General features: G+C 47.9%; 3 protein-coding genes across 13 annotated transcripts; 1 reads left to right on the forward strand and 2 right to left on the reverse strand.

The window, feature by feature from the left end:
* The first annotated feature begins 361 nt into the window (after nt 1-361).
* On the forward strand, nt 362-4,791 carry TUBB (tubulin beta class I). Its single transcript, XM_039851189.1, has 4 exons — nt 362-618; nt 1,979-2,087; nt 2,379-2,489; nt 2,792-4,791. The coding sequence occupies exons 1-4, from the start codon at nt 562-564 to the stop codon at nt 3,847-3,849; spliced, it is 1,335 nt and encodes a 444-aa protein (XP_039707123.1). The 5' UTR covers nt 362-561; the 3' UTR covers nt 3,850-4,791.
* Nucleotides 4,792-5,655: 864 nt separating this feature from the next.
* Nucleotides 5,656-16,318, reverse strand: FLOT1 (flotillin 1). 11 transcript variants are annotated; one of them, XM_039851181.1, is made up of 14 exons: nt 16,172-16,280; nt 16,057-16,085; nt 15,654-15,710; nt 15,260-15,378; nt 15,082-15,172; nt 14,752-14,895; nt 14,494-14,613; nt 14,313-14,408; nt 13,939-14,091; nt 8,588-8,769; nt 8,303-8,348; nt 8,046-8,183; nt 7,663-7,827; nt 5,656-5,965 (listed from the first exon to the last, which is right to left on the reverse strand). In XM_039851181.1, the coding sequence occupies exons 3-14, from the start codon at nt 15,672-15,674 to the stop codon at nt 5,936-5,938; spliced, it is 1,305 nt and encodes a 434-aa protein (XP_039707115.1). In that variant the 5' UTR covers nt 15,675-15,710; nt 16,057-16,085; nt 16,172-16,280; the 3' UTR covers nt 5,656-5,935. The 11 variants fall into 11 exon arrangements, with proteins under 11 accessions (XP_039707115.1, XP_039707117.1, XP_039707116.1 ...); XM_039851183.1 differs by having other exon boundaries at nt 15,260-15,335; nt 16,172-16,278; XM_039851182.1 differs by lacking the exon at nt 16,057-16,085 and having other exon boundaries at nt 16,172-16,318.
* A 296-nt stretch (nt 16,319-16,614) lies between these two features.
* Nucleotides 16,615-17,874, reverse strand: IER3 (immediate early response 3). The gene is made up of 2 exons (XM_039851193.1): nt 17,619-17,874; nt 16,615-17,526 (listed from the first exon to the last, which is right to left on the reverse strand). Exons 1-2 carry the CDS (start codon nt 17,826-17,828, stop codon nt 17,266-17,268), a joined length of 471 nt encoding a protein of 156 aa, XP_039707127.1. The 5' UTR covers nt 17,829-17,874; the 3' UTR covers nt 16,615-17,265.
* Nucleotides 17,875-24,095: the final 6,221 nt, after the last annotated feature.

Consider the following 24,095-nt stretch of genomic DNA (forward strand, 5'->3'; position numbering starts at 1 on the left):
CCTAGGGTTTCCGATGCCTTTAGCCCCGAAAATGACTCCCTTTTTTCATTAAAAACAAACAAAAAAACCTCAGGTATAGAGGAAAGTCATCTTGCGCAAGGTCATTTTTCATAAAACGCAAAAAAAACCAAAACCCCAAAACCCAGCATCCACCCATTCGTCCCTTCATTTTGCAGCGTGGACAACAATAGAGGACTACAACTCCCAGAGAGAACTGCACTCGTCCACCCGAACAGAGACCAATGGACGTTGGCTACCTGACCGGCATCGACTTATCAGGGCCAGCCTCGCCGAGGCTTTGTCTCGGGAGCGCCGCGCGGGAGCCTTCGCCCGCCTCCCGGTCCGGCGCATGCGTGACCCGCCCTCCCCGCCTTCCCTCCTGCGCCCTGCCCTCTCCTTTCTCCCTCTCAGAACCTTCCTTCCTCCGCGTTCGGACCTCGCTGCTCCAGCCTCCGGGGCACTCCTATACTCCTAGCCTGTGACCAGCAGCAGAGAAGAAAATTACATATTTTCTTGCCCCGTACACAGCTTGAGGCGAGCAAAAAAATTTTAATTTGAACTATGAGGGAAATCGTGCACATCCAGGCTGGCCAGTGTGGCAACCAGATCGGTGCCAAGGTAAGGATTTTAAACCTTTTTTAACTGTTTTTTTTTTTTGAGAGGAAAAAAAAATCCAGATAAATTATGAAGAATGGTTTTGGACTGTTTGCAGTTCCCATCCTTGGTCAGGATTTTTCAAAAATAAGTTTTATATGTACAATACACATTTGTAGATAGAATTTGCTTTTGAAAAACGGGCAATTATTTTCCTTGGCAGAGTCGTTTTGGGGAAAGCTATCAAAAGCACCCTTGAGATTTAGAGGGCAGGAAGACCGAGATTCTGCAAGATTTTACTTAAAGGGGATCTCCTAACGGTCCGAGGGCCTGGGAGAGAGGGAGATGCGGAAACTGGCCTAGACAAAGCGAGGCGAGGTTTCCCCATGTGCATCTCCCTTGGCGGGTCTTCGTAGGGCCCGCCCGAGGGGGAAGGGACGGGTGGGGCAGCTGCAGAGCCCCACTCCATAAAGGTGGTGGGCGCGGTGCGCCTGGGTGGGCTGCGCTGTACTTTACTTCCACAAAAGACCAGTGATCTCCGCGCGCCCGCTCTCTTCGAGGGACGAACCCCTAGTTTTTCGCAGATGAAAGGCTAATATGTGCTGAATTCATTTTGTTTCTTTTATTTCCCCTTAGACCCTTATAGGGCTTAAACAGGATGAAGGGGGGGTCATTTTCTTTAAAGGACCTCTCGGGACTAAATGGGAGAAAGGAAGAGAATCCTCATTTTAAGCAAGGGGTTAACCTAGCGAAGGGATAAAATTCTGACGCTAAGGGGTGGATTTTTTTTTTTTTTTTTTTTTTTTTTTGCGCGCGGCTACTGTGTAGCGAGGAAGGAAGTGCGGCTGCTACGATGTAGCAGAAGGGCTGGGTCCTGCGGGGCGGGGGCTGTGCCCCCTCCTGTTGGCCGCCAGGGGGCGCGCTAGCCCGAGCCAGGCTCCGCCCGTTGTGCTTAATTTGCGTCTCGGCCCCCGCCCACGCGTGACGCCTCCTTTTGTTGGTGACTCCGAGCGCGCTAGCGCCTCGGTGGTGTGGAGACCTGGGGGTGGGCTACTGCCGCAGTTCGTTTAGCACGCTTCGTGTGCGGCTTGGAGGGGCGGTGGCCAGCGATGGGTGCGCTTAACTAGTCGAGTCGGCCGCCTCCGTCCACCCACCACGGTGTCTGAGCTTTCCCGGCCCTCGCAGCTGGACATCGTTCCATATCCTCAGCTGTGAAAGCTGTGGCTTTCCTAGGTGTGGGGGTGTCTACTAGGGGAGGGGCGTGGCAGGCAGATATAGGGGAAGCCAGGCCCAAGAACAGCGTGGCTGGAATTAGAATGGTGGAGGCGGGAGCATAATAGGCTGGCACCCGAGCTGTCAAGGGTTCATTGCTCTTTTCCAACAGTTCTGGGAGGTGATCAGTGATGAACATGGCATCGACCCCACCGGTACCTACCACGGAGACAGTGACCTGCAGTTGGATCGCATCTCCGTGTATTACAATGAAGCCACAGGTGAGGGAAGGAGCCTAGGAAACTCAGGTTCCATCTTGGCTCCTACTTCTGGGGTCTCTTAACACTGCAAGGGAAACCCCTTATCTCTTTTGGATGAACCCATTCTTTCTTTATGGAGACCTGATTTCCCGCTATCTGGGCCAAAGGCTGACTCTCTGTTGCCACCTGGTGGCAGCGCCTGGAATCACAAGTTTGGGTCCCTGGCCGCCCCCCAGCCCGTTTACTTACCTACCTACCCACCCTCTGCCCGTTTTCACTCTTATCTTTTCTTCCCTGCTCTGTGTTCTTTAGGTGGAAAATATGTTCCTCGTGCTATTTTGGTGGATCTAGAACCCGGGACCATGGACTCTGTTCGCTCAGGTCCTTTTGGCCAGATCTTCAGACCAGACAACTTTGTTTTTGGTGAGTTATACAGATATTTGCAGATAGCGTCATGTTCAATTTATTTGATTGCGAGGGGACAACAAGAGTTAGGACATGATTGTTGTACTGGATTTTTATGGGGCTGTGTTCCGAAATCTCTAATGGAGGGTGGGGAGATTGATTGCCTTAGATTGTAAGTTATTGGGGGGAAGGATAGATCACAAGTGAGGGAGAAAAAGAAGGTAAATCCATGGGCATTATTCCAAAATTTGAAAAGTGGAAAGGTGATTGTGTATGTGCCACACTTTACTAATCAAGCTTGCCTCCTAACCCCATTCCAGGTCAGTCTGGGGCAGGCAACAACTGGGCCAAGGGCCACTATACAGAGGGTGCGGAGCTGGTTGACTCGGTCCTGGATGTGGTGCGAAAGGAGGCTGAGAGCTGTGACTGCCTGCAGGGCTTCCAGCTGACCCATTCACTAGGTGGGGGCACAGGCTCTGGAATGGGCACCTTGCTCATCAGCAAGATCCGTGAAGAATATCCTGACCGCATCATGAACACCTTCAGTGTGGTGCCCTCACCCAAAGTGTCTGACACCGTGGTTGAGCCCTACAACGCCACCCTGTCTGTCCATCAATTGGTAGAGAATACCGATGAGACCTACTGCATTGATAATGAGGCCCTTTACGACATCTGCTTCCGCACCCTCAAGCTGACAACACCAACCTATGGTGACCTGAACCACCTTGTCTCAGCCACCATGAGTGGTGTCACCACCTGCCTCCGCTTTCCTGGCCAGCTCAATGCTGACCTCCGCAAGCTGGCAGTCAACATGGTGCCCTTTCCCCGCCTCCACTTCTTTATGCCTGGCTTTGCCCCCCTAACCAGCCGTGGAAGCCAGCAGTATCGGGCCCTCACTGTGCCTGAACTCACCCAGCAGGTATTTGATGCCAAGAACATGATGGCTGCCTGTGACCCCCGCCATGGCCGGTACCTCACCGTGGCTGCTGTCTTCCGTGGACGGATGTCCATGAAGGAGGTAGATGAGCAGATGCTCAACGTGCAAAACAAGAATAGCAGCTATTTTGTGGAATGGATCCCCAACAATGTCAAGACAGCTGTCTGTGATATCCCACCCCGTGGCCTGAAGATGGCCGTTACCTTCATTGGCAACAGCACGGCTATCCAGGAGCTGTTCAAGCGCATCTCAGAGCAGTTCACGGCCATGTTCCGGCGCAAGGCCTTCCTGCACTGGTACACAGGTGAGGGCATGGACGAAATGGAGTTCACCGAGGCTGAGAGCAACATGAACGACCTCGTCTCTGAGTACCAGCAGTACCAGGACGCCACTGCAGAAGAGGAGGAAGATTTCGGTGAGGAGGCCGAAGAGGAAGCCTAAAGCCAAGCCCCATCACTCAGGCTTCTCAGTTCCCTCAGCCTTCAGCTGCCCCTTTCCTCCCTCAGAATTTGCATTTTCTTTCTTTTTTTCTTTTAGGGGGGGTTCTAAATCAGTGCCTGGCACATAACAGGTGTTCAATAAATATTCGTTGTTTGTTGAATGTCTCCTCTCTTTCCACTTTGGGAAACCTTGTATTTCCTTCTGGTGCCCATTTCTCCCATCTGTCCAGTTAATATTTCCCTCTTTGTTTTCAAGATAATTCCCCAAGAAGCTGAGTCTCATCCAGATCACATTTAGAGCCATGTGCTGAAAACCCAGATGGATGGTCCATGTGGTAAGGGAAAAGGAAACCCCCCTGACTAGCAGGGAGAAGTCCCTACAAGGAAGGGGTAGGGTTTCCCATCTAGAGCAGTTTTAGTGGGATCCAAGCTATTAAAGCCCTAGTTTCCAGGTATTGCTCCTCTCAGCTTTGGAGGAGGTGTTAACAGTATTATCTTCATTTTCAGTCTCCCTCTAAGCTCTAGACCTGTTTGTAGGGGTCTACCCCACTCTGTCAAGTGGAAGCCTTCCCCCTTCCACTTTACCTCTAACATTGGATCCCTTCCTTTGGTTGTAGAAGGGGGTTAAGCGGGGAGAGAGACTACCCTGGTCCCTAAGCCTCCAGAAAGGCCCTAGCCCCACCTTTTCTTAGCCCCAAAAAGGAAAATCAGTCTTGTATGCATATGGGAAAGTGGGTACTGCCATCTAAATGTCTGAGTCATCCCCCAGGGGGGACTGGATACCATCTTTTGGCGACATCCCATCTCTTTTGCTATTGCTTTTTCTTCCCCTCTTTGATTTTTGTCCAATCCTACACTTCAAATTTCTATTTTGTGTTGAACTTTTTTTCATATTGAAAAAATGCCATTGCCCCAAGAGCCAAAAATAAATGGGAATTGAAAAATAATTGCAAGATTTGCTGTGCTCTTTTAGGTTTGCTGGTAAAGGCAAGGGGCTCAAGTTCACTTGACACAAATGCTTTTCTCCATAAATTGATGAAAATACCCTGATATTTAATTGCCCCTCATATCTTAATCCCTGGTACCCAAACCAGCCCACTACCACCAGTAGAAGTCTTAACTAGGATAGGCATAAGTTTAGATGCGGGATCTAGGGATCAAAATGGAAACATGAATGTCAAGTGGTTCCCAGACCAATAGCATCACAACCACCTGGAACTGTGGAAATGCAGATTCTCAGGCCCCACAAGCTATACGAACCAGAAGTGGGCTAGATCCCAGCAGTGTTTTAACCTCTCCAGAAGAATGTGAATGAAGTTAGAGCCATTGTACTATTCCCAATGTACAGCACATCCAAGGTTCCTTTGCATTATGGGTATCTTGCTGTTTTCTATAATTCAGTGGGGTTTTCTTAGTCAACTAAGGTAAAGTATGGGGTTTAGCAAGATCCCATTCTAAACACTGCTCAACTTGTGCTTTTAAGTGTACAAAACAAGTCTCAGCTTGCCTGGAAACTTAAGTCAATTTACCTGGGATATTTTCAGTAATTCTAGAGACTAATGCAATTCTCAGCATTCCACATCGGCATGCTTTCTGAACAACTTTGGAGAGAATTCTCCAACTCTACAGTATCTGAGTAACTTTCCCATTTTTGAAAGCCTACTGGAAGGGAGCAAGCTATGTTCATTTTGCATGAGTTCTAAGTTAATTGTTCATATCAATACTTACTACTGGAAATTTATTTGACCACTTGAGAACCTCCAGCCATCCCTCAGTCTTGGTAAGAAAATAATTCTGGACAACAGGCTCAGACAGTTTAGTTTAATTAGGAAGTTGAAGCTGTGGTGGGGTGGGATTATCAACGCTGGCATGAGAGCCCAGGGGACTGGCAGTCTTGGTCGTGTGGGCCTGGGAAGGGGAGCAACCCTTCCCCTCCAAGGGAAGGCACAGGCTATTTGGCAATGAGAGATGAGTGGTGGAATCCCACTGTCAAAAGACATTCTCAGGTCAGTTGAAATGCATGCAATATGGGGACCATTCAGGCAACTTGAACCATGAAGTTAGGCATCTGCGAAGGTTGAAGACTCTCAGGCTGTTCGCAAAGGCTTGTGGTTCACCTGGCAAAAGACAATAGTGGATGACGACTAGGAACCAGATGCTATGTTCTCCCAGGTCTCATTTGGACAAATGGGCTGTAGGGAGGACATGCACTTCCAAGAATCTTCTGGTTTTCCTACCTCACCCTCTTTTGCCAAGCAGTCATTAGGTTCTATGCATAACAATGAGTTAACTGTAAGACAACGTAGATAGACCTAGAAGGTATTATGCTAAATAAGTCAGAGAAAGACAAATATATGATCTCACTTGTACATGGAATCTAAAGAATAAAACGAACACACTCAGATACAGAGAACAAACTGATGGATGCCAGATTGGGGGCGGGGCTGAGTGAAAAGGGTAAGGGATTAAGAAGTACAAACTGGCAGTTACAAAATAGTCATGAGGATGTAAAGTATAGCATAGGGAATATAGTCAATATTTTAATAACTGTATAGTGCTAGGTGGGTACCAGACTAATCAGGGGATCGTTGTGTAAATTATATAAATGCCTAACTACTATGCTGTACACTTGAAGCTAATATGAAATAATGTTCAACTGTAATTGAAAAATTAAAATAAAAAAATAGTGTTAACTCATAGAAGCAGAGCTAGGAGCTTAGGGAAGGGAAATGGAGAGGTGATGGTCAAAGTTTTAGTTAAACAAGATAAATTCTGGAGATCTACCATACAGCATAGTACCTATAGCTAACAACACTGTACTATACACTTAAAATTTGCTAAGAGGATAGATCTTATGTTAAGCATTCTTACCACAAAATAATGACAGGAGGAAACTTTGGGAGATGATGAATAATATGTCTATAACCTTGATGATGGTGATGGTTTCACAGATACGTACTTATTCCAAATTCATCAAATTATAAACATTAAATATATACAGCTTTTTACATACCAATCATATTTCAATACAGTAGTTTAAAGCAGCAACAGAAAAACAACAAATGACTGAAAGGGTGTGGAAGCGTCCGTAGCTCCCAATCCTCCACTTTAGGCCTCATGGAGGCTCCAAAGCAATCCAGCTTGAAGGTCACTGAAATGGTCTAATACTTTTATTTCTATATGTATTTTTTAACACACTCTTATGTATACTTAACTATGTGCCAGTCAGTGTTTTAAACAATTTTTAAATATTACTTAGTTAATCTTAACAATTCAACAGGGTTGTTGCTATTATTAACTTGTAAGGAATCAGGTACAGAGAAGTTTAAAACTTCTCCAAGGTCACAGCCAGCATGCACTGGAGCTAGGTTTCACACAAAAACAGTCTGGTTCAAGAGCCCACTCTCTGATTTCTACCATAAGCTATAGGTGAATAAACAGGCACCAAGAAAAGCAGTGATATACTTTGGAATTAAATGTCAACAGGCAAACAAAAAAAGTCAACAGGCTGCAACTAGTTCCTTGCACTAGAGACAGCCGGCCCAAGTTGGAAGCTCAGTTTCCCTGGCTGTATGACATGGGCTAAGTTATTTAACATGTTGGAGTTCAGTTTCTTTACTTTGTAAAATACTACATACCCCAAGGGTAGTTTGATTTTTTAAAAGGTTTTTTTTTTTTTTTAAATAAAAACCATTTGTGTAGAAGCTCAGCAGTGTCTGGCACAAAAAAAAAGTAATAAATGTCAGTGTGCTGCATCATATACTACAGGAACCCAGTAATTCTACTCCACAGGCCCCACCCTGGAGAACCTCACCTGAGAGATGCTGATGCCTGTGAGTCTCTCCACGCTCTCCGGCAGGCGGCTCAGGATGTCCAGTACTTCCCCGGTCACTTTGGCTGCCCCCACAGCCCCACTTCCACTGGACACCATTGTGATTTTATTGGCCGATGTCAAGGGACCACTGATCTCCTCTGCCACCTGGTAGGTGAGATGCCCACTTAGCACCTGTGATCTGATCACACCTCTCCTAAATCGCCTTACCCTGTGTTTAAGACTCTTGCCCTACTGATCATCCTTTCTCACTTTGGTCACTGGCTTATAACTCTCACCCCTAATTTGTGGTCCCCTAACCTGGTTCTCCCTAAGCCCCTCACTTCCCCACCCCCTGCTCCCTGGTACCCACACAACCCCCAGACCTGGGGCAGCTTCTCTAGCAGCATGTCCAGCTGAGCAGCCTCCTGGTACAGCTGGAATGCTTCTGCCTTCTTGGCCATCTGCTCAGCCTCTGCCCGGGCTCGGGCCCCTATGGCAAAGGCCTGGGCCTCCCCACGCATCTGAGGAGAGAACAGCATATTGTTGTACTGATGCCGGCAACAGTTAAGGACAAGAAACCCCAGCTCAGCAGCAACACCCACTCCCCCCACAAGTGAGTAAGAGCCACTTTCTAACTCACCCGCACAGACTCAGCTTCTGCTTCTGCCTGCATAATCAGCTGGGACCTGAGCAAACAAGGGGAGTAAAGAGAGGAGCTGAGAGGGGCCTTTGCTCCTGGGAGAAAGGCCCCCTCATGCTGGGGGTAGAGGCCCCTGCAACCTGAGTTCCATAGGAGTCTAGGAAGTGAAGACCTCAGCTCCATCTGGGGGGTGCCCAGGTGGTGAAGAAGTCAGGAGGGGGCCTGGGAGGGGCGTTTACTTCTCTGTGAAGAAGTCAGGAGGGGGCCTGGGAGGGGGGCGTTTACTTCTCTGCCTCGGCTAGGCGCTCCAGCTTGTAACGCTCTGCTTCTGCGGGCTTCCTCACTCTGGCCTCCAGCTCCTTCTCTCGGCGGGCGATCTCCTGCTCCTGCACTGCCACCTGCTGGGCCCGCTCTACCACCTGCACCTGTACCCTCTGCTCCTCGATCTGCTGCTTAGTCTTGGCCACCTGAGGAGGGATGCTCAACGTTATAGCTGAAGAGCAAGTGCTCAGGAACCAGAGAGAGAAACCAGGGCTGAGCTCTAGGGAAGGCTATGAAAACAGAGCAAGCACATGAACTAGGCCCCCAATTGGCTCAGCCAGCCCAGTGGAGTCTATTTCCCAAACAAATCCAAGGCATGGCCTGGGGATGGCCTGATCCTCTTTCTCAGAGCCAATATCAAAAATCAGGGCATTTCCCCAGGTAGCCTCAGTGTGAGAGCTGGATAGGGGAAGGAGCCAGTCTCGTCTCTTTTAGGCCAGATGCAGTGTCCCTCCATGAGCGTCCATTATTACTTTATTTTCCCACCGTGTCTCCCTCTAGGGTTTGAGTACCTGGAGAGCACTTAGCACACAGTGGCCATTTTCTACCTCCAGTCTTGCTCAAATCCGTCCCCTTATCTTCAACTGTGCTGCTATAACCTTAGTGCAAGCCAGTCAACTCCAGCCCCTGACTACTGCAATAGCCTCTATTGACTTTCTTTTTAGGCGTTTGGGTGTGTATGCATGTATATCTTTTTCATTTTTACTTTTGTATATGGTACAAACTCAAAAGAAAAAAGTAAATAGTGAGAAGTAAGGTTTCCTCCCACCTATTTCCAAACTACCTGGTTCCTTTCTGTGGAAGCAATCATTGTGACCAGCTTCTTGTGTGACCTTCTAGGGGCACTCTACAAGGATTTACAAGAACGTGTATATGTAGCATGCCTCTTACTTAAGCATTTTTTCTTATTTCTTATTTCTTGTAGAGTACAGGGAGTAGACCTCTCTTGCCAAGATGTTGGTGAGAAGAGGCACAGGGGAGAAGCGTATTTCCTTCCTGTCTCATTGCTTCAGCCCAGACATGCACTATCATCCCATGGGTCACCAACATGAGAGATGGCACCCCTGCCTTTATTCGGCTCACCTATTCACTACAGAGGAAAGGTGCTTCTGGATATGGTATCCTGTACTGTCTTTGACCTGAAATATCAAGCCTATTCCCAACTGGACTAGCTGCTCCCTACTCCAGTATGCAGGTGCAACTCTCTCCTGTGTTAGAGTCCACCCCTCTTGTTTAGGCCACCTTTTGCTGAAACTCAGCCTCCAGTAGCTTCCTTGGAAAGAGAATGTAAGCAATACATTTTCTGAGATCTTACTTCTCTATTTGAATTACAGTTAGGTTGAGTACAGGTTACTTATGTTGAAATTCATTTTCATCAGAATTTTGATGGCATTGCTCCATGGTCTTCTAGCTTAAGAAATCTGAAGTTATTCTGATGCCTGACCCGTTGAGATCTGTTTTTTTTTTTTTTATCTCTGGAAGCTTCTAGATCTTTTCTTTGTTCTATGTTCTAAAATTTCAGTCATGTGTTTCAATGTAGATGTTTTCCACTCGTTGTGTTGGGCACTTGGTGGGTTGTTTCACACCCTTCAGAACAGATATTTTGGAATTTTTTCATTTGGTTACTTCCTTCCATTTTCTTTGTTCTATTGGATCTACTAGACTGGCCTCTAATATTTTTATCTATTTTTGTCCCCATTTGTTTTCTGAGAGATTTATTAGAATTTCTCTTCCAAAATGATTTTTTTTTTCATTTCTGCCATCTTATTAATTTCTAAGAGCTCTTTTTTATTTTCTGTTCTACATCCTGACTTAGTGGATGTGAATTCTTCTCTTATCTTACTGAGCATATTAATTTTTTAAAAAGCTTTCTCCTTCTCTCACAGTATGTATCCTTCAAATGGCTTTGCTCTGTTTGTGATTTTGGTCTGTCTTCCATGTTGCAGGTCTCCTTTGCGCATCAGGTAATCCTTGGTTGTCTGCTCACAGTAAAGAGGATCTACAACACTGAATAGAAGCTCTGGGTTGTGGGTGAAGCTGGTGGACTTAGAGCTTCACTCTAGGGTGATCTGGGTAGGTCATTTACTGAGAAACCAGATTCAGGATCTTTAAGTCTTTCCTTTTAGATTGGTCGTGTTTCCCAGAGCAGTTTTCTGATTTATTCTTTGGAAGGTGAAGGTTCTGGGAGCCGAGTGGGGTGAGAGTGTGAGAAGAGGCTGTCAGCATTTAGCATTCAGTAAGTGTACAGTCACTTCATTCCCCTTACTGGTGAAGTACCAGGCCCTCACCTATGTCTGGCTGGCCCCAAGTCACATCCTCTTGTTTACTGTTATCAGATAATAAATCTCCAGATGTCTTCCAGGCCCCTGGTTGTACCAGCTCCTGAGCCTCAGATCATGTCACTGTTTTCTCCCTGGCACTTTTGTGTTCACCTGTCTCAGACATTCTTAGTCAATTACCATGACTTTCTAGCTTCTAAAGTGATGCTATGGTTTCTATTCCTTCTGTCCCCATCCTCTCTCTCTCTTTTTAAATTACTCTATGTAGTTCCAGTGAGGTTTAGAGAATGCAATTAGCTGCATTTATTTAATCCATCATCTTTGAAAAAGCTTCCAATCTCCCTGTTGCCTTTCTGACCATCCACACAGCAGCTAGACCGATCCTTGTAAAAACATAAATTAGACCACAGTACTTCCCTACTTAAAGTTCTCTAATAGCTTCTCTTTGTGCTTTGAATTCTAAGTTTCTATCACAGCTACCTGAACCCTATGTGATCTGGCCCTGCCTGCCTCTTCTTACAGCAAACCAGCCATACTAGATCAGAAATCTCCTTTCTGTTCCTGAGACATGCCAAGCTCTTTCCTCCCTCAGAACCTTTGCACTTGCTGGTACCCTGCCTAGCTACTAGCAACATATGGCTATTTACATTTAAATTAACATTAAATAAAATTTAAAATTTAGTTCCTCAGTCCTGTTTCTTTTCTTTTTCTTTTTGATTATTTAATAAGAGTTTATTTGAGCCAAAACTGATGACAATTGCTGGAAAGTAAGATCTCAAATGCTCCTCCTCAGTCACATTTCACTAGCCACATTTCAAGTGCTCAGCAACACAACACAAATATAGAGCATTTCTAGCATCACAAAAGTTCTATTTGAACATCACTGGCTTAGAATATTCTTGACCCATAACTCTTTACATTGCTGGTTCTTTCTTATCTTCAGGTTTTATTTCATGTTATTTCCTCACAGGAGCTTTCTCTGACCACTCTCCAACCTAATATAGTAATCCTCATTGCTTTCTCATCACCCTATTTCCTTCTTTCATAGCACTTAAACAAGATAATTAGAGCCTGTGAAGTTTACTTACTTGCTTATTAGCTATGTTCTGTGTTATACTGTAACACAGAGAAGGGATCTTTCACACTTACATCCTCACCTCCAAATAAATGCCTGCCACATAGGAGGCATTTCATAGATAATTGCTGACTGAATCATTATTTTATGAATACTTAGCACAAAGCCTGGCAGAAAATGAGGAAATAATAAAAGGTGAACAGAGCCCAAATCAGCTCAATCCATTACTTTGTGGATAAAGAAAGCCACGTTTAGAGTGTTAAGGACCTTATCTATAGTCCCACCCATGCTTAGTGGTTTCACTGTTACTGCTTCTCAAACTCTAATGTATACATGAATCACCTAGGGATTTTGTTAAACTGCTGATTCTGATTCAGTCTGGGCCAGAGCCTATAACTTTGTATTTTTAACAAATAATCCAGTGATGCTATACTGCTGGTAAGCAGACCACGCTTTGAGCAGCAAAGCACTATGTTACACTCAATTACCTGTCAAGCCAGGGAATTTATCATAACTAAAGAGGTTTTGCCCCTCATTATGCTTTCAGCCAGTACCAACTCTTGGCAAAATGAATTTCATCATATTGCTATCCTTTGGGTAAACTCCTCAAAGTACAGTCGATTCTTGTTATTCATGGTGGTTCTATAAAGTAGCCATGAACACTGAATTAGCAAATACTTATTTTGTTCCTAGGGGAAATACAGGGTTAGGTTCCTATGAGCCTCGCGTCATATTTTTATCAAAAGATCAATATATAACCTTGTTTTATGTGTTTCTGTTTAAAGACACCTATGTAATAAATAGTGTTGATTCATTATCAATGAATTCATAGCCAACAGCACTATTAACTCATACCTGAATGAAGCTTATTTAACCCACGTATTCGCTCCATAAGGCAGTGGTCCCCAACCTTTTTGGCACCAGGGATCTGTGCTCCTATGAGAATCTAATGCCTAATGATCTGAGGTGGAGCTGAGGCAGTGATGCCAGTGCTGGGGAGTGGCTGCGAATACAGATGAAGCTTCGTTTGCTCCACCATCGCTCACCTCTTGCTGTGCAGCCTAGTTCCTAACAGGCTACAGACTGGTACCAGTCGTGGGCCAGGGTTTGGGGACCCCTGCCATAAAGCATGTCACATCATTCTCATACTTAGGAATACTAGACACCACTTCAGCACCATGCTTAGGAACTATTTTAAACAGAGAAATCACCAACAAAGAACACAAAAATTTGAAAAATGTGTCACTAAATATACTATGAAAACGACAGTTTACAGTATGAGTTGAAAGGTAGAACATCTTGTTCAACCTCAATTGAAACTATGCAAGACAATTCAGATTTTCGTCTCTCTATGCATGTCTGCAAATGACCATAAAAGTGCTATAAGTACTGATTTTGGGGTTACCAATACATTTTAGTGAGTAGGCACTTTCTCAATGTGGATTCCTCAAATAATGAAGACTGACTGTATTTCCTTGCAATATCAAAGGCTACCTGTATCTCACTTTGCAGGATTCAAAGCCCAACTCCATGTTTTCTTTCCTCACACCCTTCTTTGATCACCAGGGTTGCCCTGTGCAAATGAGAAAAAGGCACCCCTTTCTCTGGGTGGATGCAAACCTATTGGCCTATACCAGAATGCACAGCTTGGTGAGTGGAGCATTGGCTGAATCTCAGCTCTGGTTATCCTTCATCCAGGTGCCCTTGCACAGGGCACAACCTGCCCCATACATACGATCAGCCCTACTGATCATATACCTTCTGGCCTTTTCTTTGTTTTTCTGCTGAAATGTTTAAATTTTTTAAATCTTCCATGTATGGAAGTGGTGGGTCAGAAATGGAGAGCCAAATAAGAGTTAGAATATATGAGAAAGAGTGGTGGCCTGAGATAAGAGTATCTGAGAGGAATGAAGCAGAGGCAAAGTCCAGCCTGGCCATGTGCCCAGCATGGTGGCTCTGACCTGAAGTTGATAGGCCAGGTCAGCCTGTGCCCGGCGGGTGTTGACCTCGATGTCATAAGCAGCCTTCTTCAGCTCGTAGTCTCTCTGAGCCTTGGCCATCTCAATCTCACTCAGGTACTGAGCAGACACCTTCTCCTGCTTGGCTTTGGCCTCCTGTCCATACAGATATCAGGTAGAGAGTCAGAGCAAGGAGAGGAAGGCCCCAGGCGGAAGAGGCTGCTCCCCATCAGGCTCCCCTGCCTTCGCCCTGGCCTTGTCTATTCCTGTTGCCAGCCCAGTTCCACCAGCTCCCAGTCAGCTGTGTCCCTTCCAGTCCCTCTCCCATGGAGTGCCCAATAAGCTCACGGTGATCAAGTGACCCCCATCTCTCTTACCCGGATCCCAGCATCTCTCTTGGCCTCTGCTTCTCCAATCCGAGCATCTTTTTGGACTTGAGCGGTTCGAGCCTTCCCCAAGGAGTGCAAATAGTCCTGTGGGAAAGATGCAGAAATCAGAGTCCTTGGGAGGTTTTAAGAAAGGAGAGCAGGGAAACAGAGATCAACTGTCTAGATTTACCTGATCATCATGAATGTCCTTCAGGGTATAGCTGACCACACTGATGCCCATGTTGACCAGGTCTGAGGAGGCCACTTTGAAAACTTGCTCGGAGAATTTCTGCCTGTCTTTGTAGATTTCCTAGGATAATAGGATGGAGGGAAGGAGGAACTTAAGCTCTCAGACCCTCTGGCCACTGTCTCCTATGGACTAGCTCAGTCCTTAGGCCCCCCCTCAGTCTGGCATCCCTTCTGGATCTTTCCCTGCCATCAGGCCCACCTCCACAGTCATGTGGGCCATGATAGCCCTCTGGTGGCCCTCCAGCGTCTCCAGTGCAATGTGGGCAATCTCAGCCTCTGTCTTCCCTAGGAACATTTGGCAGGCAGCCGCCAACATCTCCTTGTTCTGCCCCTGGATTTTCACCTGTAGCCAGAGGAAGGGTAGGAAGGGTGTGGTGGAGGTCTCATGAAGCCAGGGAGGAAGCAGGGGGAGAAGGGGAGAGTCAAGTGCCTTGGAGAAGGTGAGACTGGCAGAGAAAATCCTTAAAGTTTGGGGTCAAAGAAGGTGATGGGGGAGTGGACTATGGAGGAAAGGCTCTGAAAGCCTCACCTGGGCAATGCCAGTTACTGAGATGGGGACCCCATGGCGAGTGTAAACCTTTTCACTTTTGACATTGAGGGTCAATGTGTTGAGAGAGATCCTAGAGGGAAAAAGAAGAGTGGCCAGTGAGAAAAGGAGGAAAGAGAGAAAAATGGGGTTCCCCTTCCCTGGATGTCTTCCTACCCACCTCTGGATCTGCTGGATGCAGGGTAGGACAAAGACTCGCCCTCCGGCCACCATGACTGGGGGGCTCCGGCAGAAACCTGCAAGGTGAGGGGCCAGTGAACTGCGGTGGCGGTGGTAGAGCTGGAACAATGAAAAGCTGAAAAAGTGAGGGAGGGAGGTGGGATAATTCCCACGAGGAAATCTGGGAGCTGGAGGGGAGGCAGTCTGGGCCTGGTAAGGGTAGCGGCTGGAAATCACAAGCTTGCAGCCATAGGCGGTAGCGGGGTGGGGGTGGGGATGGGGGTGGCGGTGCTGAAGGCTTGGCGCGACAGGAACTGGAAGGGAGAGGGGGAAGAGGCAGGGGCCAGGCTCACAGGGGACTAGGAGTCACTGGCTGAGAAGAGAACAATACTTACCGGAGACCACCATGGCCTCATTTGGACCACAGGTGAAAAACATGGCCCAAGTGGGAGCTGGAGGAGAGGAAAGAAAACCTTTGCGGAGGGAGAAGGGGCGCTATGGAGTCCACAGGAGTGATTCCCTTTCCCATCAGTCCCGCCCAGCCTGCAGCCACCACCGCCCAGTTCCCTTCCGCACCCAGGGGTCCGCTAAGGCTTTCCCTGTGAAATCCTGTAGACCCCCCTGCGACCCCTTCCCGCCTGTTCATGACTATCAGCCAGCCCCTTGCCGCGTCCAGGTATGCAGTGAGGACGGTTCTCCCTGATCTGATAAAGCTCTCTCATGCCCAGAGGCCTCCAGACCTCGCACCACCCACTCTACTCCTCTGCAGCCTGACTTCATCTCCCCGCCCCCACCTACCTTCCAGGACTCGAGCAGCTGCCGGGGACCTAGGAGCCAAACCAGAGCCACTCGCATACAACCTTCCTGGAAGTGGACTCGCGCTCACGCTCGCGCGCGCCCCCCAACCACCTACCTGCACCCTGAGACTGCGGCAATGCGACCCCGCTCGCCCGCGGCGGCCCAACCCGCGGCCGGGTGCTCGGCCCGCCCCTTTCCCGTCAGGCCCCGCTCGGAGCTCAGCCCGCGGGCGGATGTGGGCCCAGCTTCTCCACAGCGCCAGCCGCTGGAGCCGCTCTAGGCTCCACGGTTGGCGCGTTACGTGACCTCTGTAAGCCAGAGTTCTCGGGCGGGGGACATTGCCTCATCTCGGATATGCCCCGCGGCAACCAGCTGGGAAAACCGCAGACTAGGCAACAAACGTCTGCGTCCGGCCACCGGATACTGGGTTCTGTGATACGGGAAGAGGCGCTTGAGGCCCAAGAGGAGGTCCTGCTGGGGTAGTGGCCACCGGGTCCCCGGAGCCCGAAGCCAGGAAGAACGGGAGGAGTCGCCGCTGGCAAAGATACACTCAGAAACTGCCGACAGTAAATCGAGTTTATTTGTGTTCACAGAACATACCGGACGACCCCAAAGCCGCCCTCAGCAGGCCCCACCCCGCACCTCGTAGCCACTCTTTTGGGGCAACTTAGAGGAAATCCAAAGCCAAGGGACCTTATTCCCAACAGTCCGTCGAAGCCTCACACATTAGACTCAGGAGGTTGAGATGCTGGAGGACGGAGTGTCACCCTGTAAACGTATAACCCACCACCGTCCTTGACCCACAGCCGGGGGGGCGCCCCCACCATCTTCCTCCGTCCTAGGCGCCTCCACCAATCCCACCAAGCTCAATAAATACCAAGAGACCTGCATTTGCAGCAAGGGGCACGTTCACACCCACGTATAAGTTAAAATAAATATTATATAACCCCTCTACCACTTAGGGGACATAAATACATTAAATATCAATTAGGAGCAATGAGACATAAATTAACGCCGCCCTTCTTCCCCACCCGGCCTGGCCGGGACGTGTCCGCACGTGTCCTATCCCGGCGCAGGCTGGCAGCTCCCCTGTAGTGTTGAGTGCGAGTTGCCTCGGCAGTCCCAGTTTGGGATACGTTCTCGCGCACCAGATACACCTGGTGTTTCTTTGGTTTTTCAGTCTCGTTGGGAGCGTGTGGGGAGTCACGGTTAGAAGGCAGCCGGGTGTTGCTGGAGAAAAGTGCTGAGGTCCAGAGCGTAATCCGAGGGCTCCACGGTCAGATTATGGGGTTCGAGGGTCGGAGGCGCAGGGGTGGGGCTCGGGGACGCAGTGCTCCGGGCGTCCTCCGGGGTCAGGGGCGCCGGCACACCGTCTTCAGCCATCAGGATCTGGCAGAAGACGATGGTGAGCAGAAGAAAGAGAAGTCTTTTGGCAGGGTTCGGATCTTCAGCTGGCGGCTGGCGCCGGACCTGAGGGAGGACGACAAAGGGAACAGGTCAGCTCGGGGTCCCGAAGTCCGGCCGTTCCTTCCGACCCCGGACTGCCCACTCAAGACACTCACCACTCGTGGGTAGAGGACCCTACGGCTGCGCTTTCTGTGGCCGCGGTAGGCACTGGGGCGCGCGGTCGAGGCCACCGCGGGCTCCGGGAGAGGGTCGAAGGTGAAGATCTCAGGACCAGAGCTTCGCCGGGGGCCTGGGCTGGTGGAGGGTACCGGGGTAGCGGCCCGCAGGACGGTCATGGTGGGGAGGGAGCTGCGAGAGTGACACATTGTACCCTGAGCGGAGAGGAAAGACGACTGCGGACTCGCAGCCCTGCTGAGCTAGTTAAGTAAGACCGAGAATTGGGCGGGCCCTTCTCAACTCCACCCCTGCTGCGAGCGGTAGGCCGGAACCGGCTGGAAATTCCGACGGTTAAGCAAAGGGAGGGGGATGGAGACAGTTATTTGACTGTGTAATCCTAGGTGCCCAAGTGTGTGTTGTGAGTGTGTGAGTTGTGAGTGGGGGTGGGTGAGGTCCCGGGCTGCAGGCACATGTCGGGACATGTGGCAGCTGGAGTGGGGCCCACAGACAGTCAAGGAGATGTTCACAGACCCTATCTCTGGGGGTTTACTTAAGCAGAGTTTACTTAAGGAAGTTGGGCAATCCTGCTACAATAGGGACCCAGCAAAGTCAAGGAATCACAGTTACACAGGTACATTCACACGCTTGTAGATGTGCATAGAAAACACACACCCCAAGAGGGAAGTCATTATAGAAATAGCCAAGCAGAGGAAGAAAAATGAACACACCCAGCCCCAACCCTGCCTGCTTTAGAACACAGAAAAACGCACGCACAAACATTCACACACAAACTACATAGTAGGGGTGGAAAATTTTCCCTTCTTCTCTTCTAGGTTTTTAAGCTGGTCTTGTAATTAAATTGACATAGGATAGTAACAGGAGAAAAAAATAATTAATTACATACTTACGGGGCTCATGAAGACCTGAGACTCAAAGACTCAAAGATAGTCAGGCAATTGAGGCTTTATGCCATCCTAAGGAATAGGAGCTAAGGAATGGGATAGGGGTCTGAGGTTCACAGCGGAACAGGGCAATTCACAGGAAGATAAGAAGAGCAGGTGTTTGGCAATCAGATGTTGGCCCTGCCAACCAGGCAAGTCTTTCAGATAAAAAAAAAAAAATCTCGCTGATAATATCTCTCTGGTACAGGCCCCCTAATAAATTATTTTAGGCAGTTAAGGTGGGGGGAGGGGGTTGCCGAAAGCTTTTCCTGTCTGCTGGGTCTTGATAGCCTTCAGCTCAAAGAAATTCACAGGCCAAAGTAGCATATTTTGAGGTGGCATATTCTGCCCCCTTTCAACATGCACATCACTCGGAGGGGGGGGTCGGTGGAGAGGGCAAAGTGTGGAGACTGCATAGGGACAACCCAGCAAAGTTACCCACTTGGATGTTCATACAAAGCTGGGGCAGAGGACCACAAGATACAAAGGCAGAAGGTTAGCATTCACCCAGATTTGCCCCTTGTTGTATGAATCAAATAACAAAATTTATGTGAAGAACATTTTAAACTGTGAGGTATTATGCAAATATTGTGGTAATGGTAATAACTCAACTTAGGACAGAATTGACACATTTTCATAACTGCCATAAAGACAGCTCTCATGGACACAGAATAGAACATCTTTAGGGCATTCGCAGGCACCCTGTTAAAGATACTGTTAAGAGTACTGAGGTTGGTTTCAGTGCTATTGAGTGAGTCAAGCCAGATACAGCCAGCACCTCAGGTGTGGGTTGAACCAGGAGAAATCCTTGAAGGTCCTAAGAAAATGGAAGACAGTGTAAGGGGGACCCAAAAAAGCTAGTATTCACTAATCAATCAAGTGAGGCTTCATGGAAGAGTGGCATGTAAGATGACCTTGAATAGTGGTCGGGATACCAGAGAGTCAGACGTGGAAGATGACTGTGAGAAAGAGAATGGAATCAGCAAAGACCTTGGAATGGAAAAGTACAAAATGTGTTTGAGGAATCACAAAGAAAACAATCCCAGAATAAGTTCCCAGTAAAGGAGTGGTGAGAAATCTTAAGTTCTGGGAAGGAGTTGAGCAGAGTGGGGAGAGCTTAGCTGCCAGGATAGGAATCAGTGTGACTAGACTGTGGAGCTTGTGGGGCATAGGATGGTATAACAGGAGGACAATTCGAGCTGGGAACTGGGTGGGATAAGGAGCATGCTCTTGATGGAGAGGCACTGAGGCAGGGGCAGGGGCTCTTAAAGAGATGCAGGGAGAAGGTGACAAGGGCCTGAACTGGGTTATAGCAGAGGGACCAAGAAGAGGAGGTGGTGCTAAGAGACATTCCTAGCATGAAATCACTAGAATTTAACAACAGAATGGGTATCATTAGAGTCAGGGAACATGGAGAGGCGGGTGCTGACAACAGAGAATGAAGGAAGCAAAGCTGACTCTAGAGATCTGAAATGTGTTGGGCTCAGATCTTTACACCAGATCACATTATGCCTGGCACACACTGTGAGCTCACGTATGACCCCTTGCATTAGAGACTGTGCCACATGTGTTTTGTGGCCGCCATAAACCTAGCATGGTGCCTTGTATATAGTAGTTGCTCAATAATCTTGATAAATGAAAGATGGAGGGAAAAAAGAAAGATGAAAATGCAGAACTATAAATGCACATACTGGCTAGGTCACCCCAAGCTTTTGAGACATGCATACATTCCTTCAAACCCCACATATAAGTTTATAACATCTTAAGAAAAGCTAGGACAATTCTTACACTGACACCAAACAAGGAACACTTAAGGGCGTTTCTCAACCAAGATTGTATGGGGATGCAAACAAGGGGATAGCTCCACAATTGGGCTAGAAATCGATGTCATTGCCATATGTACAATTTCTTCCTGGGTCTATATGTCACTTTATTTTACACCCACTACTCCTGTCTAGGCCATGGGACCCCTGCAGCATTACACACTTCTTCTTACCGACAGGCATAAAACACACCTCCTCTACGAAGACACATCACTTTCCCACACCTGCCTTTCATACCCGCCATCATTCTTACATGTACACCCAAGCACAGTGAGCCTGCACACCTACCTACACCCATATTCCAAGGCAACCTGCATACTACACAGCAACCAACATAAATACATGATTACTTACATGCGTGGACCAGCTCACACTCTCAGACACAAATTGGGGACGAGGGGGAGTAATGGTGATGGAAGAAAACTGCTTTGTGGGAGAGGCGGGAGGCACACCAGATCAGGAATGCATAGTTGTTTATGATGGAAAATTTCTACAGGCCATTAGGCAGGGGAGGGGAAATGAAGGGAGGATGTCAGGATCTTGTCTCACCACTATCTCCCACATCTGGAATCAAGGCCTCCAGCTGGGCCTAGTTATCCTCATTGTCCTTGTGGCAAGACCAGAATGAGACAAAGAGAAGAAACAGAGAAATCAGAGACCTCACCATTTCTCCTTAAACAACTCCATCCCCATTCCTACTACCCTGAGGGACCCAGGGCTCTGCTCCACCTCACCCCACCCTCTCCAAACAGGAAGCTAGGGAAAGGTTAAGAATGAATCATTAAGCCAATGAGGGGGTGTGGAGGTGAGGGCTGAAGGATGAGTTAAGGCCAGAAAGGGCCAGGGGCTGAGACCAGCAGCTGGACTAGTTCTCACAGCCCTAATCCTAGGAAAACAGGATTAGAGGCCCATCTATTTCCAGCTCTCCTCATTTCCTTGCCATCTTCCCAAGATTCCTTCATTCCCCTCCTTTGACCTGTTACTGTGACCTTCCATTAATCTCTTTCTTAGCCCCTGTTTGTTTTTTTCATAACACTCATCACAATGGAATAATTTTATGTATTTGTTTACTTTTTGTCATTATGCGTTTCCCTCATTGGGATATAATCTCCATGAGTATACAGAACCACATCAGCCCTTTTCCTCATGATACCTCTATGGTATCTCTAGTGTTAGGCCTTTCACCTAGTAGGGGCTTAATAAATATTTTTCAATGCATCTCCTCCAAGAAGCTATACCTTACCCCCAGAAGTGTCTGTTCATAGGTGTCCCTTTAGAGGCCTTCAGACTCCCTCTTCAAAGAGAAAGTTGGGGAATACTCATCTGAGGCTCAGGGTGATATACCATGAATCAGGAATAACTGTGCAGGCCATGAATGTAAAGCTCTGGCCCTTACCCCCTATAAGTCTCTGTCGTAAGAGTGAGTCATGCCTGCACCCCACTTGGAGTACTGCTGCATTTCTGAGCAAGGCTAGAATGGGGGACAAAGGTAATAGGAAGGAGGCGGGTAGGGGAGAGGGAGACAGATATTTGGAAGTGGGAGCTTCTGAGAAAGAGAAGCGGGGATAGAGGGATGGAGCAAGGTCCGGGGTCAGGGAATGAAAACTGAAAGCTCTTAGCTGCACCTGGTCTTTCACAGATGCTCAGGAACTATTCCTTGACTTGAGATGGGTGTGAGATAGAAAAGATACATGCGGTAGCAAGAGCATATTATCATCTAGTAGTGTTAGAGGAAAATAGGTTTAAATTCCAGTTCTGTTACTTATCAACTATGTGATATTGGGCCAGCTTACTTAACTTCTCTGAAAATGTTTCCTCAATTGAAAAGTGGGCAAATTGGCTTTAAGGTTATTGTGAGAATTAAAAATATGAATATATTGCTCCTAGGCACACAGCGAGTGCTTCATCTGTGGTGGGCATTATGATCATGGGAAGAGGGGCTGCTTTGGGGCAGATATGGGCAGCAGTGAGCAAACCCAGAAATAGGAGGCTGGGACGAGAAATTAGCCTCCAAAGTGCTAAAATCATGAGGAAAAAATTATTTATCTTTCTCTTTCTGTCCCCCCTTCTCTCCTCCATCTCAGGCTGGGTTTGCAGCTTTTTCTTTTTTCCAAAGAAGCAGAGACTTCCGCATTCTTAGTTCTTGTTTAGCCAACGTTAGTGCTTTTAAACATCCTTCCGCAGGCCTCTCCCCATACATACACTTGCTAGTGGGGACTATTCTTGCCAGAGGCATAGTGGTAGGGTGGGTGGTGAATTCTTGACAGCAAGTTAATAAGTCACCTCTAAGGACTTTCATTCTGGTCTTAGGAGGGCCAAGGTCAGGCCATGGCAGTTTTCCCTGACGTAAAAGGATGGCAAAGAGTGCCTGAAGTACCAAGGCAAGGTCACAAAAGAGTAAGGTGTCCCTGACCTGGGATGCAGCTCAGCACAACTCAGCCAAAATTTCCTGGGGGCTGTTTAGAGTGGGTAGCTGGGAAAAGATCCAACACCTCTGTTTTTGTGTCAACACTGGCTTCCTAGGACCCCAGTATTGTAGCAACTTCTTCTGGCCTCAGTTTCCTTCCCACCAGATTATAACTCCATGAGAGCAGCACTATCTTATTCACTGCTCTATTTTCAGTACCTAGAACTGTGGCTCCCGATACAGGCTGCCTGAGAAGGCTAGAAATGGAGGGTTCTTTAGTTCAGCAGCCTGCATCTCTTTGAAGATTGCTTTAATGTCAACACTTGGAGAATATGATTGAGGTTTAATTTGAAGTCTAATCATGGGGGAAAGTTTAACGAATGAAGTATTTCCTCTCTTGTACTGCCTTTACAGACACCCTGTATTTACTAGATGACTTGATCCATAATCTCAAGGGCTTAGATTAAAGGCTCTCTAATGAGTCTCCCTCCTCTGCAAGTACGTGATTCAGCAGCGTCTCCCGTCTCCTGTGTGTGCTCAAAGTCAGATGTACCTCCCTCCTACTTCCCAAGCCACTGTCACTAGCCCTGTTCTTTAAAGGTTGGGAGGGGCCCTGGCCCCATCCTCCCAGTGAAGCCTGTGGGGGCAGGGCAGGTGCTTGGATGGGATTAAGCTGGCGGACTTCCAGCTTCTGGCCTGCTGAGGGGATTGTGTGTTAGGAATGGGGTTGACCAGCTGCCAGGGGGTGATCCCTGCTGTGGTTTTCTGGGAAGAGTAGATGCTCTGTGTGACTCAGAACCAAGTTAGGGAAAAAACAAGCTCACTCAATCGCTGGCACTCTCTTGCTTGGCCTGGCTTTAACCATGAGCTCATGAAAGAGGAAGCTGGGCTGGGTAGGCAGTAGCCTTACTTTCCCTCATGTTTTCTCTTCATGGCTTCATAAATTCCCTGGAGTGGCTGGGCCTTTTGCTGCTGTTGTCTTGGCTCCTGGCTCTGAGTGGTCCTTCCCCTATTATGACACTCTCCCTCCTAGATGATTGGTCAGTTGTTTCCTTGTTTGGAACTCCCACCCAGCACGGAAGGGGATTGGTCACAAGGAGAAGCTAAAATATCATTGTGTCCCCTTGGCTCTGTTGATCTCCTCCACTGTGGACCATGACCCTTTGGGTTTACTCCTAGAACTGTGCATCTCTGAAACAGACCAAGCGGTGCTAACCCTGAGAGCCTTAATTAAGGGGTCGTTTAGGGTTCCCCAGTTCTAGAAAGAAACAGCGGGTCCCAAATTACCATGCAGTTGAGCTACTC

This window comes from Pteropus medius, unplaced genomic scaffold (assembly GCF_902729225.1).
Source record: "Pteropus medius unplaced genomic scaffold, Ma_sr-lr_union100, whole genome shotgun sequence".
In the NCBI taxonomy this organism is placed as follows: domain Eukaryota; kingdom Metazoa; phylum Chordata; class Mammalia; order Chiroptera; family Pteropodidae; genus Pteropus; species Pteropus medius.